This window comes from Dendrobates tinctorius, unplaced genomic scaffold (assembly GCF_039654945.1).
Source record: "Dendrobates tinctorius isolate UK_male_01 unplaced genomic scaffold, ASM3965494v1 ptg000064l, whole genome shotgun sequence".
Classification (NCBI taxonomy): Eukaryota; Metazoa; Chordata; class Amphibia; order Anura; family Dendrobatidae; genus Dendrobates; species Dendrobates tinctorius.
The window spans coordinates 572862-591398 of NW_027361732.1; the positions used below are offsets into that span (position 1 = coordinate 572862).

Sequence of the window (18537 nt, forward strand, 5' to 3'; positions counted from 1 at the left end):
TTGCCTTCCAGTTTGCCATTGCACAATTGCCTTCTTTTACGTGTTGCAAGGGTTAGGCTGTGCAGATTTCTCTTGCTCTGTTGTTGAAAGGGTTAAACAGTAATGTTGGTCTCCTAGAGCTCTCTGTCCCCCGAGTTCTCAGGTGTTCTGGTTTCTCCACTTCCCTCTGGTATAAATACTCTGCGTTTAGCTTGAGTAGTTGCCAGTGATCGCTTCCTATAACCTGGTTTGGAGCTGAAGGTGTGAAAAGAGGTCATTATTGATGAACAACAGTGCTTGGATAAGGTGCTATCTGACCATGCTCGTGTGCTAACCGAGTGTCTTCGGCGTGCTTGAAAAATATGTTTGTCGCCGAGGCTGCCTGTCTTGCGGCTGTTAGACAGCCACAACACATGTATGGATTTCCTGTTGGTTATTCAATCGCTGCATGTGTTGCGGATGTCTAACAGCTGCAAGACAGGTAGCCTCGAACATATTTTTCGAGCACGCTGAAGACACTCGGTTAGCATATGAGCATGCTCGGATAACGCCATATCCGACCACGTTCGCTGATCACTAGTGGTCATCTAAGAGTTGTCTCTGGAGATATCTGTTTGGACGTTTGAATGCATACCTTTACCTTATCTCCCATTTGGTTTTCCTCACCTTATGCTTACCATTTCTCTAGTTTGGGAGCGTGCATTGAGTGATTGCAGTTTCTTTTTACCTTGTCCGTTTCCCAGGACTTGCGTTCATGCTTCCATATCCACTAGTCAAGGTCGTTCTCAGGGTAAAACAGGGATAGGGCCGCGATTGCCACACATTGTGAAAGAACCCTTTTAGGGATGCTTGAGAGCTTAGGCTTGTGCAGGGCAAGTGTCTGGGGTGCCCCCCTTTAATCTTTCACTGGTGGCAGAGATCTCCTTCCCTTCAGTCTCACCGTGCACCATCTTGCTTTAGGCAGAAGTGTGACACATACCAAGAGAATCAACATGTCTACGAAACCATCTTAATACTTAAGAGACCATGTCAACCTGCATAGTTATTTAATTTATTTAATATAGATTGCAAATAGCACCATTTTTTAACGATAGGTTTTACAATTCAAAGAGTGGGGTTTAAAGGAGCAGCTCCTTTAGTCTGCATGGTGACTTTTCAGAAAACATTGTGCTGCACTGACATTGGGGAGGGATCCTGGAGCACCATTTGCGCAGAGCACCAATATTACATATTGTTTATGAACTACAGAGCCTTTCTTGGAATATTTTCAATAAATATAACCCCTGTGATTCACCTGGAAGAGTAGATGTGAATTGTCCAAGAACATATCTTCAAACTAACCTAAAGAACCACAAAAAAAACAAATGTAAAAAAAAAAAAAATTATATTTTTTTTATTTGCAAAGGAAGAAAATGTTCTTTACACTTTTAGCTAAAACAGGAGCAGATTTCTTCAGGGTAAACAATCCTTATCTGACAGAACCCATTATGCAATGAAACATACATTTCAGAATTCAAACTTTATCTGCAATTACAGTATATACAGGAAATCTCAAATACCCAATGCCATAGATTAGTCTGTACAGGACTTTTATTATAAGAATTGCAGAACTTTACAGTAAAATATCTATATACATCGGGTACTAATAATTTATGACATTTTGTAATTAATGGGCATAAAATGGTTTGTATCCTTTCTATAAATCTAGGAGCTGAGATATGTGCTGCTACAGAGCCAAAGTGTCTTTAATAAGTCTCCGCATTGTGGTGGTGACTGATGTTCCCAGTGAGTCAGTTATCTGAAAAGAGATTTTGTACAGATAGGGCTGCACATCCTTCAGGCTAGTATCAAATACATTGTCCACCTCGGATTGTGTAGGCATTTTTGGCAGATATTCATGTCTGTTCATCACTTCCACAATGTTAATAATCTTCTCCCCAAGTTTCTCTCCGACTTTCTCCCTGCAGATTTGACGCTCCTGTTCGGTAGCTAGTGACACAATGTTGATTTTGATGGTCCAAACCTCCCATGGGATGCACTCATCTGAGAATGGCCAGCGGGACTTTTTCTTCTGATAGAATTCCAGAGATACCTGACCGATCCCATCACTTCCAGAATTCCTCAATGCATCCTGAAAAAAAAGAAAGAAAAAAAGAAATAGATCTGGGTCAGGAATGTAAAAGTTTGCAGTAAGTATTGATTCTATATGGGCAATTGAAAACCAATGTTCTACACAAGCAAAAGGCACATGACGATTTTTGAAATAAAATGGAATGGTGGTATGGACGATGGTAATCAAGAAAATTGGTATTATTCACAGCTTGAATAACCACCCAAAGATCATGATCTGAGATTCATCCAATTCACACTGGACTCTATTCCCAGTTACCATCTCAACATGACCTGGAAGTACACTAGCTAAGGTGAGTCACCACTGCGGCCAGTGTTTGGCCGAGACTCATCTCCTACCAGATTAGGCCATGTTAAGAAAGGGACAAGCGAGAACTGAGAAACTGTTGAACAGGTGGGTGATAAGTACTACTTACCAGATGGAGCTATTTAAAAAAAATACAAGATGGAAAACATCTTCAAGGGGTCATTAAAAATTAAAAGGCCGTTTCAATTATTTCTTTATGACACCAGTACATCATGATGTGGGGGTGGGCGTATGGGGCAAGGGCTGACTAATACACAGCGTGACAAAATCACTGGCAAGGTGCTGGAGGGGAGATATGTTTCAGTGAGGCTTATGGCTTCAGTGATTTAAAAACCCAGACATTTTTTCTTCAGCACATTAAGTGTTGGGGTTAACAGCCAATTTGTTTAAAGGGATGTTTTTTTTGTGGACAGACATAGAAAGGGTGGGAGGTTGTCCACCTTATCTCCACCCCAGGGTGTGGTCTGGGGCTTAAGTAGCTGGCCTCCAGAGGCAGTCAGGGGTTCAGTGTCTGTAGAGAAACACTAAAGATAAGTGATTGTGTATTCTAAAACCTGGGGGTCTTAACCCTGAGCGGGCTTGATCTTCGCTATCACAAGGACTGTGCTTTATGCTACTACTTTGTTTTATTGTTTTAGTCCAGAGGGCAGCGTTTACTTTGTGCTTCACCTTGGCTTATGTTGAATCTAATAAAACAAGGAAGTTCTTAAAGAGACAGAATTCCCTTTCTACCTCTGTGTACAGCTGTTTGAGCTGATCTACCACAACAGCCAGGAACCTGGAGCTAACTAACTGTTACATTTCTGCTAACCTTTTTAACACCACTTTCTAGCACCCATGGCTACCACTTCACCACTCCCTTAGCCACCGCCATCTTTGTACTTCTGTGAAGATCAGCCCTCAATGGTGCCATTCAAAACCAATGTATCACCCATATAAACAAGCCCTTGTTAAAACACAAACGTATATTAGCAGCATCCTGAAGGGGTTAAAAAAGCATAATATATAAATTTGGAATGGGGAAGCTCTCTCCCAATCAGCAATGCCAATAGTGCTTGAGTCTGTATACAAGCATCTCCAACATTGTATAATATATGGGACATCTGGGCAAAAAGCCTGTTCCCCCTCACCCCAGCCACATGCCATTCAGGTAAGTGACTTTCATTTCCTTCACAAATTTCTTTTCTGTCCTTTCAGGGATTCAGTTTTATTCGAATACGTTTAAAGCCCCCGACACACACAGCGAGATCGCTGCTGAGTCACTAGTTTTGTGATGCAACAGCGATCTCACCAGCGATCTCGCTGTGTGTTACTTGTATCAGCAACCGCCCGCCCCCCCCCCGCCGGGTATCGCTGATCGTGCTCGAATGCCCTGGACATTTTTTTGATCGCTGGTCTCCCGCTGGCCAGCACGCATTGCTGCATGTGGCAGCGGGGGACCGACGATCAGCGAGCTGGTATCCAAGCGCGCGCGTCGCTTAGTTACCCACTGTGTACCTTGGATACCAGCTCCCAGTGTGAGCACGCTGGTATCCAAGATACACAGCGGGTAACTAAGCGACGTGCGCGCTTGTTACCCGAGTCGTCGCTGGTCCTGATCGCTAGTGAGATCTGCCTGTTTGGCAGCTCACCAGCGATCATGTAGCGACACACCAGCTATCCTGACTAGGTCATATGGTTGTCGGGATCGCTGGTGCGTCGCTAGGTGTGACGGGGGCTTAAAGCCTGGAGAGTCCGCAAAGGCTCTGGCTCATCGGCGGGAGATTAAGAATCTCTCTGTGGTGCAAAACCAAATATATGTCCAGTGATTGCAAGATATGGTCTCTTCGTTGTACTCATTTATTAGGACACGAATAACCCAAAATGTATTCTTCGTATTCATTACTCAGAAAGGACTGTCCATTCAGTTTGTGCCCGATTTTCCACACAATAAGCAGATGTACATGGTAAGTGAAGGGGTACTTATGAACGCCACTCATCTTTCGCTAAACTACTTTTTGTTCTTTTACAGCCCTGAAAAAAATTATGGAGTCTGAACCCTTCCTGATCTATAAAGTAAAAAAAAAATTAAAAATTACCTAACTAAAAAAAAAATTGTAATTAAAGGCCACGCATGTGACAAATTGCATGACTGGCAACTGTCAAACCACCCTAGTATCGTCTACACCGCCTTAAACCTGCACGTGTGCTGATCTCGGTGGGCACTCCTGGCAGCGGATCATGTGAGATGTCTCATGGCATTAGCTGCGCACAGCCTTGTGACTAAATCAGACGAGCGTAGCTCCAGCCAGATACAGCGTTAACATTGGCAGCGGTCCTAGGACTGCCTGTGGCTAAACACGCTGACCTCAATCTTGTAATGCTCCACATTTAGCTATACATTATTGAATCCAAACACCCAGGCTCATCTCTTCTTTTCAGATGGCAGATGTTTCTATAGCTGCCCCCATTAATAACCTTATTACACTAAAATGCTGACAGATGTACAGAGTCCTTACATAACTCATTACAAGTATTAAAGCATATACAGAATGCTTTTGCAAGATCTCAATGAAAAGCAAGTGGAGAAGCAAGAATCTCATTAACGCGCCATAAATTTCAATGTAAAGCAAGTAAGATGATCTTCAAACCTCTTATTCCCAAGTGCAGGCACCTGTGCACTTACTTTTCTAGACAAAGCTAGCAAAACTATGCGGTGCAACATTATTAAAGACTCGGGGACAGTAATAATTTGTGGGACATTTATTTTTGGTGCATTGCCATTGAAAAGATGGTGAGTCATAGACCTGTCCCTACAACCACGCTGTACAGACAGCATCACAATGTCAATGTTTCTCGTTTTTTAGAAGGGTGATCATTTAGGTTTTTGAGAAATGTAAATAGTGTCTTTTGAGCAATGTAGAATAGTTCCATTACATGGACCCAGTTGTTAGATTAGGCAGAAATACCTGACAGTGTGCACCCAGATATGTATGCTTCCTCCCAGGCCTGAGAAGGTTATGGCGCACTGTAAGGCTCTGGATGTCTGAATCCCAGGTTTGTGTATGCTTACTAACAATTCTTGCACTAGACGTAACTTGTTTCTTCATGAGATATTGTTAGAAATTATCCACAAGACAAGCGAGACTCTAATTGGGACGCCCACCAAAGTTATGAGGTTCGATATCCCCCATGTGAATGTAGTGCGCATGTGTGGCCATCGCTGTAAGTCTGGACTGGAGCTGGACACAGGCAAACACAACACTGCTCCATTTACAATGGGAACACTGGTCCATGTTCTAGATATTGGCGAGGGTCCCATAAATTCAACCCCATGCATCACCTACCCCCTTGGTTAATTGATAAATGTTATTAATGGGATAACTAAGCAAAAAAGTATCGATATCTATGACCCCATAAACTATTCAAGCAGCTTTTCTTTGGGCTCTCTATAGGCACACAATGAACTGTGCTGACAGTGGACGGTCACTCATTGAACCTGCCAGATCACTTTATTCCTCAAACAGCAATGGAAAATTACATTTAAAACCAGACTTTAGATTTTTAGGTTAATGGCTTGACTAGTTTTTACACAAGGAGCAGAATGTTTTAATTATGCTTTGCAGTCTAAAAGAGACTATTTTAGGAGATTACTGAAAGTGCACAGAAGCCAGAAGAATGGTATTGGCGGGAGTAACCAACGCAGTTCTATAGTTCCTATTAAGCTGGACCACACACTTTCAATAGCTGTCCACTGCTCAATGGCTTATTTGGCTGACAGCTATTCCAAATTAACTTTCTATACTCATGGACACTCGGTATGGCAGAGCATGTATTCTCAACGGAGGAGGGGAGAAACCCACTGACAGATACCTCTGGGGCAAATTTATCTCCCCAAAGAGCAAATGAGTGGCAATACCGAGTCATTATGCCCAATCCTTTACTAACATACAGAGTGTATAATTCTCAATTCCATAAATACAGTGACATGTAAACATTTGGGCAGCCCTGGTCAAAATTACTGTTATTGTGAACAGTTAAGCAAGTTGAAGATGAAATGATCTCTAAAAGGCCTAAAGTTAAAGATGACATTTCCTTTGTATTTTAGGCAAAAAAAATATGTATATATATATTGCCATTTTTTACATTTAAAAAAAATTACAAAAAGGAAAATGGACCCCTGCAAGAGTTTGGGCAGCCTGCATGGTTAGTATCTAGTACCACCCCCTTTTGAAAGCATTACAGCTTGTAAACACTTTTTGTAGCCAGCTAAGAATCTTTCAATTCTTGTTTGAGGGATTTTCATCCCTTCTTCCTTGGAAAATTCTTCCAGTTCTGTGAGATTCCTGGGCCATTTTCCATGCACTATTATTTTGAGGTCTAGCCACAGATTTTCAATGATGTTCAGATCAGGGGACTGTCAGGCCATTATAAAACCTTCAGCTTGTGCTTTTTGAAGTAGTCCATTGTGGATTTTGATACATGTTGAGCATTATTATCCATCTGTAGAAGCCATACTTTTCTGAACTTCAGCTTTTTACAGTTGGTGTTATGTTTGCATCAAGAATTTGTTGAAATTTAATTGAATCCATTCTTCCCTCTACTTGAGAAGCGTCCCCAGTGCCATTGGCTGCAACACAACCGAAAGCATGATTGATGCGCTCCCATACTTAATACTTTTATCATTGTGGCAAAAGAGTTATATTTTAACCTCTTCGGTTCACAGGACTTGTTTCCAAAATGCTTCAGGCTTGTTCAATGTCCTTTTGCATACTTCCGACGCTGAATTTTATGGAGAGGATGTAATAGAGATTTTCTTCTGATGACTCTTCCATGATTGTCATATTGGTGCATGTGTCTCTGAACAGTAGAACAATATAACGCAAATCCAGTGTCTGCTAAATCTTTGTGAAGGTCTTTTGCAGTCAAGCATGGGTTCTGATATGTCTCTATAGCAATCCTACGAGCAGCTCTCACTGAAATTTTGCTTGGTCTTCCACTCCTTATCTTGACCTCCACTGTTCCTGTTACCTGCCATTTCTGAATTACATTTCGAACCGAGGAAAAGGCAACTTGAAAGTTACGCTTTATCTTTTTATAACCTTCTTCTGCTTATTGGGCCTCAATCATTTTCATTTTCAGAGTGCTTTGCTGTTGTTTAGAAGAATCCATGGCTGGTGTTTTTTGGCACAAGGTTAGGAGTCTGGGTTTTTATAAAGCTGAGAAATTTGCATCACCTGGCCTTTCTTAACGATGATAGTGAACAAGCCATAACAACGCTAATTAAGGTCTGAAACCTTGGTCAAAGTTATCCGAGCACACAAATTTCCAAGGGTGACCAAACTTTTGCATTGGCTGATTTTACTTTTTGTAACTTTTAAGATGTAAAAAGTGACACACACACACATATTTTATGTATACGGTAAATAAACAAGTATAAAGTCCTTTATTGGAAAAAACAAACACACTTGTCCGTTTTTATGTAAAAACAACACAGTTACACACACCTAACGCCCATTTCATTGAATCCCTCATCTCTTGTAATAAAACAAAAATACAAAAACAGTATCTCTCACCTGTCTGTTGTTCTATCCCACACCATAATCCATGTCTGTACATAAACAGTTCTCAACCTGGATGGTGCCACCATGCAATCATCCAGGTTGAGAACCACTGAAGAATCAGCTACCGCAAGATCAGCGACTAGCAGTGACGTCATCGATGTTAACCGCTGGTCACTGAGGCTGTATGCCCAACTGGGCCAATGAATAACAGAAAACTGACGGCACATCAAGAACTAGTCTGAATAGGTGCATACCAAAAAACAGCTTACATATCAAAATGAGAAAAATGGTTGCACTCAATTGCATTAAGACATGTCAATATGAAATATATGAAGTATGAATAGCATAATGGCTTTTGAAATTTAGAAAGAACACACGAGATACTTAGCACAAAATTTGGCCAAAAAATGTGAGCCCATTCACCAACGTCAAGGTGATCTCATGATCGAATGGGTCCCTAATCTAACTGCCTAGTGTGAACACTTACCTCTGGCTAATAACTTGGTAAAGCCTATATTTATAGGAAGATAGGAACCAAATGTGATTGGATGTAATTAAAATCACAGCTTGGTGAAGGGCGGAGTGCTCAGTCAGAAAGCTAGCATACAAATAACAGAAAAACTGACGGCACATCACCTATTCAAACTAGTTCTTGATGTGCCGTCAGTTTTTCTGTTACGATCAGAAGCTGTGTTTGGATGTTCAGGCCTCCCATTCAAGGGAATGTGGTCCGGGTACTGTTCTGGTATCCAATTTTTTTTTTTTTTTTAGCTGTTCAGCCGAACCCGAACATCTAGGGGTCCACCCATCTCTACTGAACACGAACCTAATAAATACATTCAATAAACTGATATTGATAATACACAAATCATGCACAATGTGCAGATGAAGCCAGACACGTAAACCTCACTTGAGCCATGTGTTGCCATTTTTGGCTTGGTATGAGGAGTGATGAGCCAGCACCGCAGGACTCTTTAGAATACCAGGACCACCCTCGTGACTCCTCAGGTAATCTACACACACACACACACACACACACACACACACACACACACACACACACACACACACACACTGTACTATTACTTTTTATATAGTGCAAAACCTCACTTGTAAAAGAAGCATGTTTAGAAAGTTGGTCCCCAGTAATATAATGAAATATTGGACTACTGACAGGTTACTTTCAATTCTTTGTAAGGCTGACAAACACGTACATCATGGTTTAATAATTTTGCACATTTAAACGTAGAATTTTACATATACTGGTTTCAACTGGTAAAAGCTTTAGACTAATTTCTGAATCATGTTCAAAATACATACAAGTGCTTCACACTAAATTAGAATATCATCAAAAAGTTAATTTATTTCAGTTCTTCAATACAAAAAATTAAACTCATATTATATAGAGTCATTACAAACAGAGTGATCTATTTCAAGTGTTTACTTCTGTTAATGTTGATGATTATGGCTTACAGTCAATGAAAACTCAAATGTCATTATCTCAGTAAATTAGAATAACTAACAAAAACACCTGCAAAGGCTTCCTAAGCATTTAAAAAGGTCCCTTAGTCTGTTTCAGTAGGCGCCACAATCATGGGGAAGACTGCTGACTTGACAGATGTCTAGAAGGCAGTCATTGACGCACTCCACAAGGGTAAGCCACAAAAGGTCATTGATAAAGAAGCTGGATATTCACAGAGTGCTGTATCTAAGCATATTAATGGAAAGTTGAGTGGAAGGAAAAAAGTGTGGTAAAAAAAGGTGCACAAGCAACCAGGACAACAGCAGCCTTGAAAGGATTGTTAAAAGGTCATGCAAAAATGTGGTGGAGATTCACAAGGAGTGGACTGCTGCTGGAGTCATTGCTTCAAGAGCCACCACACACAGAGGTATCCAGGACATGGACTACAAGTGTCACATTCCTTGTTTCAAGCCACTCATGACCAATAGACAACACCAGAAGTGTCTTACCTGGGCCAAGGAGAAAAAGAACTGGATTTTTGCTCAGTGGTCCAAGGTGTTGTTTTTAGATGAAAGCAAATTCTGTATTTCATTTGGAAATCAAGGTCCCGGAGTCTGGAGGAAGAGTGGAGAGGTACACAATCCAAGCTACTTGAGGTCTAGTGTGAAGTTTCCACAATCAGTGATGGTTTAGGGAGCCATGTCATCTGCTGGTGTAGGTCCACTGTGTTTTATCAATACCAATGTCAGCACAGCCGTCTACCAGGAATTTTAGAGCACTTCATGCTTCCCTCTGCCGACAAGCTTTTTGGAGATGGAAATTTAATTCTCCAGCAACACTTGGCACCCAGTGGCGGATTATAATGAGGTCAATTTGGGCAGTTGCCCCGGGCCCAGTGGGGTTAAGGGGCCCACAGCCCAGGCCAGTAAATTGCCCCATTATAATCCGCCACCGCGCAGGGCCGGATTATAGGCAGGGCAGGCGGGGCTTCAGCCCCGGGGCCCCCACCACAAGAGCTTCTAAGGGGGCCCCCACCACATTCCTGCTGGCTGCTGCAATGGCACTCCATCTTCTCCCCACCTAAAAGTGAGTGACCATGGGGGCGGCATTATGTGCTCTGCTACCAGCAGCATCTACAAGTAGCGTGAACGCTGATGCTGCTGGTAGCGTGCAAAGGCTTGTGATGAGATCACAGGAGGTAAGGTGTCAGGGCCCCCGATCATGTGACCCCTGTCTCCTCCCCTCCTGTGACCTCATCACAGGTCCTGTGCGCACAGCACAGAGCACTGAGAGCAGCCATGTATGTGGAGTGCGGCTCTGCGGGTGGAGGTCGGTGCTGGAGGCCCCATTATTCTCTATGTGGAGTGCGGCTCTGCAGGTGGAGGTCGGTGCTGGAGGCTCCATTATTCTCTATGTGGAGTGCGGCTCTGCGGGTGGAGGTCGGTGCTGGAGGCTCCATTATTCTCTATGTGGAGTGCGGCTCTGCGGGTGGAGGTCGGTGCTGGAGGCTCCATTATTCTCTATGTGGAGTGTGGCTCTGCGGGTGGAGGTCGGTGCTGGAGGCTCCATTATTCTCTATGTGGAGTGCGGCTCTGCGGGTGGAGGTCGGTGCTGGAGGCTCCATTATTCTCTATGTGGAGTGCGGCTCTGCGGGTGGAGGTCGGTGCTGGAGGCTCCATTATTCTCTATGTGGAGTGCGGCTCTGCGGGTGGAGGTCGGTGCTGGAGGCTCCATTATTCTCTATGTGGAGTGCGGCTCTGCGGGTGGAGGTCGGTGCTGGAGGCTCCATTATTCTCTATGTGGAGTGCGGCTCTGCGGGTGGAGGTAGGTGCTGGAGGTTCCATTATTCTCTATGTGGAGTGCGGCTCTGCAGGTGGAGGTCGGTGCTGGAGGCTCCATTATTCTCTATGTGGAGTGCGGCTCTGCGGGTGGAGGTCGGTGCTGGAGGCTCCATTATTCTCTATGTGGAGTGCGGCTCTGCGGGTGGAGGTCGGTGCTGGAGGCTCCATTATTCTCTATGTGGAGTGCGGCTCTGCGGGTGGAGGTCGGTGCTGGAGGCTCCATTATTCTCTATGTGGAGTGCGGCTCTGCGGGTGGAGGTCGGTGCTGGAGGCTCCATTATTCTCTATGTGGAGTGCGGCTCTGCGGGTGGAGGTCGGTGCTGGAGGCTCCATTATTCTCTACGTGGAGTGCGGCTCTGCGGGTGGAGGTCGGTGCTGGAGGCTCCATTATTCTCTATGTGGAGTGCGGCTCTGCGGGTGGAGGTCGGTGCTGGAGGCCCCATTATTCTCTATGTGGAGTGTGGCTCTGCGGGTGGAGGTCGGTGCTGGAGGCCCCATTATTCTCTATGTAGAGTGTGGCTCTACGATTCGTGACCCCCGTCACGTGACGAGGGGGGCCCACAGAGTCTGAACTGCCCCGGGCCCTGGCTACCCTTAATCCACCCCTGTTGGCACCTTCCACACTGCCAAAAGTACCAATACCTGGTTTAAAAACAACAGTATCACTGTGATTCATTGGCCAGCAAACTCGCCTGACCTTAATCCCATAGAGAATCTATGGGGTATTGTCAAGAGGAAGATGAGAGACACCAGACGCAACAATGCAGACGAGCTGAAAGCGGTTATCAAAGCAACCTGGGCTTCCATAACACCTCAGCAATGCCACACACTGATCACCTCCATGCCACGCTGCATTGATGCAGTAATTGATGCAAAAGGAGCCCTGACCAAGTATTGAGTGAATTTACTGAACATACATTTCTGCAGGCCAACATTTCAGATTTTAAAATATTTTTTTAAAGCTGCTATAACGTATTCTAATTTACTGAGATTACTTTTCGGTTTTCATTGGCTGTAAGCCATAATCATCAACATTAACAGAAATCAACACTTGAAATAGATCACTCTGTCTGTAATGACTCTACATAATATATGAGTTTCACTTTTTGTATTGAACAACTGAAATAAATTAACTTTGTGATGATATTCTAAATTTGTGAGAAGCACCTGTATTTCAACCTGATCACAATTCATGTTCGATTTATTGAATCAACACATCATGACAAGCAGAGTAAGTTTCAATGTGTGATTATCTCACCTTGAACTCATTAACAGCTTTGCGCAGGGCTCTGTCTAGCTCTTCTGAAGAGACCCGGACATATGTAAATTCAATGAAGTCACAGTCTATGTCTTGTGTTCCCACAGTGCCAATGGAATAGGTCCCTTCCTTCTTGTAATGGAACTTGCCTGTGCTTCTGTGAAGAAGTATAGTGTGCAGGACAGCCAGCATAGCTTCCTCTACCTGACGGCCCTCCACAGACACCTCCAACACCTCTGATCGGCAATTCATTGTCACTTAATGTTGCACAAGATCCCACTTCGTCCTATTAAAAAAACAAAACAAAAACAAAGCATTGAGGATAATTTAATATTAAAAACCATGTAATGTCCTACTATTTCTTTGGAAGCTCAAACACTGCAGGCCTCTCATAGGAGTAGAATTGGAAAACTGACCTTAATATTAATGCACATATAAACAAATCCAACACCCAGCTAACAGTACTAGCTATGATCTAACCACTGCAGCAGGATGCATCAAGGTGTGGCACAACTTCTGACACTTAGTCCCCAGAAACCAGGAACCCTAGCGAAGGGTAAAGTGGTTGTCCAACCTTATGATATTAAAGACTATTCCTTGGGTAGGTCAACAATAACAGGTCAGCGGGAGTCCAACCAGCACCCCATTGATCATTTTTTCCCATCTCTGGTACTGGCTATGTGAAAACACTGAAAGCCAGAACAGCACAGCTCTGTCCGTGTAAGGCTGGCTTCAGACGAGTATGAAAAATTGTCTGAGTTTCACCAAGAAAACTTGGGACGATTTTCATCCACGTGCCATCCATATTTTTTTTCTATAAATGTGTGTGATCTGTTTCCTAACATCTAGATTAAAAACTCTACATGACCAAATTGTTTCCTACATTTATAGCAAATGTATTTGTAAATATCGGATGCTGCAGAAAATCCTTATGGGATCAGGTGTTTTATTTGTTTTTTAAATGAGCCCACTGACTTGAATGGGTGAGTCATCTGAGACTCTGAAGAGAATGCATGCTGCAATGTGTTCTCAGTCAGACCTAGAGAAAAGTCAGTCTAATCAAGCCCTGGGCTCTGTTCCTCTGCCTCCCGTCCCCTTATTGGTGTCTTCTCAACGGTATCTCACTTTGGAAATCCCATTCAGGACATCTTATCTACAAGAGAGGTTCACCTCTATCATTCATAGTCCTTGGGTTGGGCTGATTGATTATTTTGTGCTGCATTCTTCCCATCCCAATTTGGGATTTATTGGGGGGATTCTCTTGCACGTGGTTGCATTTTGTATATATTATATTTTTTCATCTCGGCCACCATAGCCCTCCTTCCATTGCCAGTGAGAATTGGGGAGGGGGATCACTTAGTGCTTCACAGATATAGTTTCCCCTCAAGCTGGTGAGCTGCTGTCCCTGGGGATGCCCTCGACAGCTACATGCACATATATATATACATACATAGAGACATGGTTATTGTTTGACTGAGAGGTGTGTATTATACTATGTAATTTTGCATATCTGTATCTTTTGAACATAAGTTAAAATTTCTAGCTGTCCCCAATTGGACATGAGCACGGACAGTTTGTTTTACTTGTTTTTAATCCTTGAGTGCTTTTTGTGATGTTAATAAAATAATATGTTTATGGATATACAAGTGTACACTAGTCATACGTCATGGCCTTTTTTGCACGTGCTTTGCAAATCCATTATGTATGAACCCACAGAAATGATATCCACATCACACACTAAAACCTCTATTTACTCTCCATTGGCATGGAATTAAGGGTTATGGCGCAAGTCCTCAACAGGCCTAGAAAAAGTATCTGAAGATGTGAAGTAGCCATTATCCACTTGCCATATATTGCACTTCAGTGGGAAATCCTATTAAATGCTTTACAATGGACTGAAAACTAAAGAAGAGACTTTGATGAGATTCGTGTCTCTCTCTTCTGTGGATTACTACTATATAATAAAGGTGTAAGCACTGGTAGGAATAACCACTACCTGTGGCCTTTGCTGTTGTGCCGACTGCTAGTATTACTGCCGACTCTGGACTTCATTATGGGTGAACTAAAGGCCCTTTTACATTTAGCGATGCACCAGCGATACGACCCGGTCAGGATCGCTGGTGCATCGCTAAATGATCGCTAGTGAGCTTTCACACAGGCAGACCTCACAGCGATGCAGCAGCGAAGCAGCGCACGATACTCACCTTTCACACACAGCGATGAAGACGTCCTCCCGCCCGCGTCCAGCGTTGCTCGTCTCACACAGCAGGAAGCCCAGCAGGAAGCAGACGACGAGAAATGGAGCCGCACGATCAGCGATTGACAGCGGGGGAGCCAGTCGGAGGTAAGTATCACACATAGCGATATCGCTAGCGATATCGCTATAACGTCACAAAATCAGTGACGTTTTAGCGATATTGCTAGCGATATCACTATGTGTAAAACCCCCTTTACCCTAACTTGGGAAATGTTTGCATTGCTGAGAATCTAGTTTTTACATAAAGCAATGGCACTCCTTGATCCCTGCTACCGATTTCACCTGCATGGCCCCTGTCATTTGGGAAATCTACAGATATGTACAGCCTGTCCTCTATCTGCCCTCTCCCTCTGTTGTGGAGAATAAAGGACAATCCAGGAGGGATGGATGTTGTGTGACTAAATACATCACCACTGCAGTGAACGCTGCTACACCCAAACAACATGCTATATGCATACAATGAGCGCTGCTACACCGTACACCACAGGTACCACTATATACAACTACATGTTATATACAGACAGTGACTGTATACAGCAGGCACTGCTACACCCAAACAACAAGCTATATGCATACAATGAGCGCTGCTACACCGTACACCACAGGTACCACTATATACAACTACATGTTATATACATACAGTGACTGTATACAACAGGCGCTGCTACACCGAAACAATATGCTATGTGCATACAATGAGCGCTGCTACACCGTACCCCACAGGTACCACTAAATACAACTACATGTTATATACAAACAGTGAGTGTATACAGCAGGCACTGCTACACCCAAACAACATACTATATGCATACAATAAGCGCTGCTACACCGTACCCCACAGGTACCAGTAAATACAACTACATGTTATATACATACAGTGACTGTATACAGCAGGCACTGCTACACCCAAACAACATGCTATATGCATACAATAAGCGATGCTACACCGTACCCCACAGGCACCACTATATACAACTACATGTTATATACATACAGTGAGTGTATACAGCAGGCACTGCTACACCCAAACAACATGCTATATGCATACAATGAGCGCTGCTACACCGTACCCCACAGGCTCCACTATATACAACTACATGTTATATACATACAGTGACTGTATACAGCAGGCACTGCTACACCCAAACAACATGCTATATGCATACAATAAGCGCTGCTACACCGTACCCCACAGGCACCACTATATACAACTACATGTTATATACAAACAGTGAGTGTATACAGCAGGCACTGCTACACCCAAACAACATGCTACATGCATACAATAAGCGCTGCTACACCGTACCCCACAGGCACCACTATATACAACTACATGTTATATACAGTGAGTGTATACAGCAGGCACTGCTACACCCAAACAACATGCTATGTGCATACAATAAGCGCTGCTACACCGTACCCCACAGGTACCAGTAAATACAACTACATGTTATATACATACAGTGAGTGTATACAGCAGGCACTGCTACACCCAAACAACATGCTATATGCATACAATGAGCGCTGCTACACCGTACCCCACAGGCACCAGTAAATACAACTACATGTTATATACATACAGTGACTGTATACAGCAGGCCCTGCTACACCCAAACAACATGCTATATGCATACAATAAGCGCTGCTACACCGTACCCCACAGGCACCACTATATACAACTACATGTTATATACATACAGTGAGTGTATACAGCAGGCACTGCTACACCCAAACAACATGCTATATGCATACAATGAGCGCTGCTACACCGTACACCACAGGTACCACTATATACAATAACATGTTATATACATACAGTGACTGTATACAGCAGGCGCTGCTACACCCAAACAACATGCTATATGCATACAATGAGCGCTGCTACACCGTACCCCACAGGCACCACTATATACAACTACATGTTATATACATAGTGACTGTATAAGCAGGCGCTGCTACACCCAAACAACATGCTATATGCATACAATAAGCGCTGCTACACCGTACCCCACAGGCACCACTATATACAACTACATGTTATATACAAACAGTGAGTGCATACAGCAGGCACTGCTACACCCAAACAACATGCTATATGCATACAATAAGCGCTGCTACACCGTACCCCACAGGCACCACTATATACAACTACATGTTATATACATACAGTGAGTGTATACAGCAGGCACTGCTACACACAAACAACATGCTATATGCATACAATGAGCGCTGCTACACCGTACCCCACAGGTACCAGTAAATACAACTACATGTTATATACATACAGTGACTGTATACAGCAGGCGCTGCTACACCCAAACAACATGCTATATGCATACAATGAGCGCTGCTACACCGTACACCACAGGCAACACTATATACAACTACATGTTATATACATACAGTGACTGTATACAGCAGGCACTGCTACACCCAAACAACAAGCTATGTGCATACAATGAGTGCTGCTACACCGTACACCACAGGCACCACTATATACAACTACATGTTATATACATACAGTGAGTGTATACAGCAGGCACTTCTACACCCAAACAACATGCTATATGCATACAATGAGCGCTGCTACACCGTACCCCACAGGTACCAGTAAATACAACTACATGTTATATACATACAGTGACTGTATACAGCAGGCGCTGCTACACACAAACAACATGCTATATGCATACAATGAGCGCTGCTACACCGTACACCACAGGCACCACTATATACAACTACATGTTATATACAGACAGTGACTGTATACAGCAGGCACTGCTACACCCAAACAACAAGCTATGTGCATACAATGAGTGCTGCTACACCGTACACCACAGGCACCACTATATACAACTACATGTTATATATATATACAGTGACTGTATACAACATGCGCTGCTACACCCAAACAACATGCTATGTGCATACAATAAGCGCTGCTACACCGTACCCCACAAGCACCGTTATACACAACTACCTGATATATATTGTACATACTTGTTATAACACATACAGTGACTGTATACAACAGGCGCTGCTACACTCCACAACATACACACACCAGATTAAAATATATACACAAACACCTCACCTGATTACAATACACACACCACCTGATTATATATATTATACACACACATCCCTTCCAAGCTTAGCTAGTCGTGCACAGAGGTGAGGGCCTCTGAGAATGGGGCAGCCATTTCCTGGTCACACCTCCCTTTCTGCCCGGCACCACCAGCCCAGCTGTGCCATGTACTCTGCCCTACAGACAGGATGGTCTGCCCCATTCCTGCAGCACAGAGCGAGCACACCCACCGTATATACGAGCCAAGGACAGACCTGAAAGCAGCCCGGAGATATAGAAGCGCCCGCCGCACCACAGCGCACACTGCGCTCTCTTCCTATCACTGGCAGAGCCAAAACAATACACGTCACTGGACCGTACCATTGCCAACATCGGCGAACACTGTGGACAACGGACTGTACCATCCACACATACAGCCGCTGCTCCTCAGTTACATGCACTTTGCACTACATATGATATTACAGCGTCTCCACTTACGTCACATTCAGCAGACAGTAACCCTGCACTGTAGCTGATAGTGAGCTGCAGGACCTTACATGACGTCACGACCATGTGATCCGACACGGGCGGAGTCATTGTGAGGGGCGGAGGAGGACGTAGGACGTATTGACATGTCAGAGCGGTGACGTGCTTGCTGCTGACGTGGGCATTACCTGCTGTGTCGGTGTACCC

General features: G+C 43.7%; 1 protein-coding gene across 6 annotated transcripts; it reads right to left on the reverse strand.

Moving 5' to 3' along the window:
- Window positions 1–1346: 1346 nt before the first annotated feature.
- On the reverse strand, window positions 1347–18537 carry ATG101 (autophagy related 101). 6 transcript variants are annotated; one of them, XM_073580230.1, is made up of 3 exons: window positions 18519–18537; window positions 12521–12806; window positions 1347–2110 (listed from the first exon to the last, which is right to left on the reverse strand). In XM_073580230.1, exons 2-3 carry the CDS (start codon window positions 12770–12772, stop codon window positions 1706–1708), a joined length of 657 nt encoding a protein of 218 aa, XP_073436331.1. In that variant the 5' UTR covers window positions 12773–12806; window positions 18519–18537; the 3' UTR covers window positions 1347–1705. The 6 variants fall into 6 exon arrangements, with proteins under 6 accessions (XP_073436331.1, XP_073436326.1, XP_073436329.1 ...); XM_073580225.1 differs by lacking the exon at window positions 18519–18537 and adding an exon at window positions 18343–18499; XM_073580228.1 differs by lacking the exon at window positions 18519–18537 and adding an exon at window positions 18226–18337.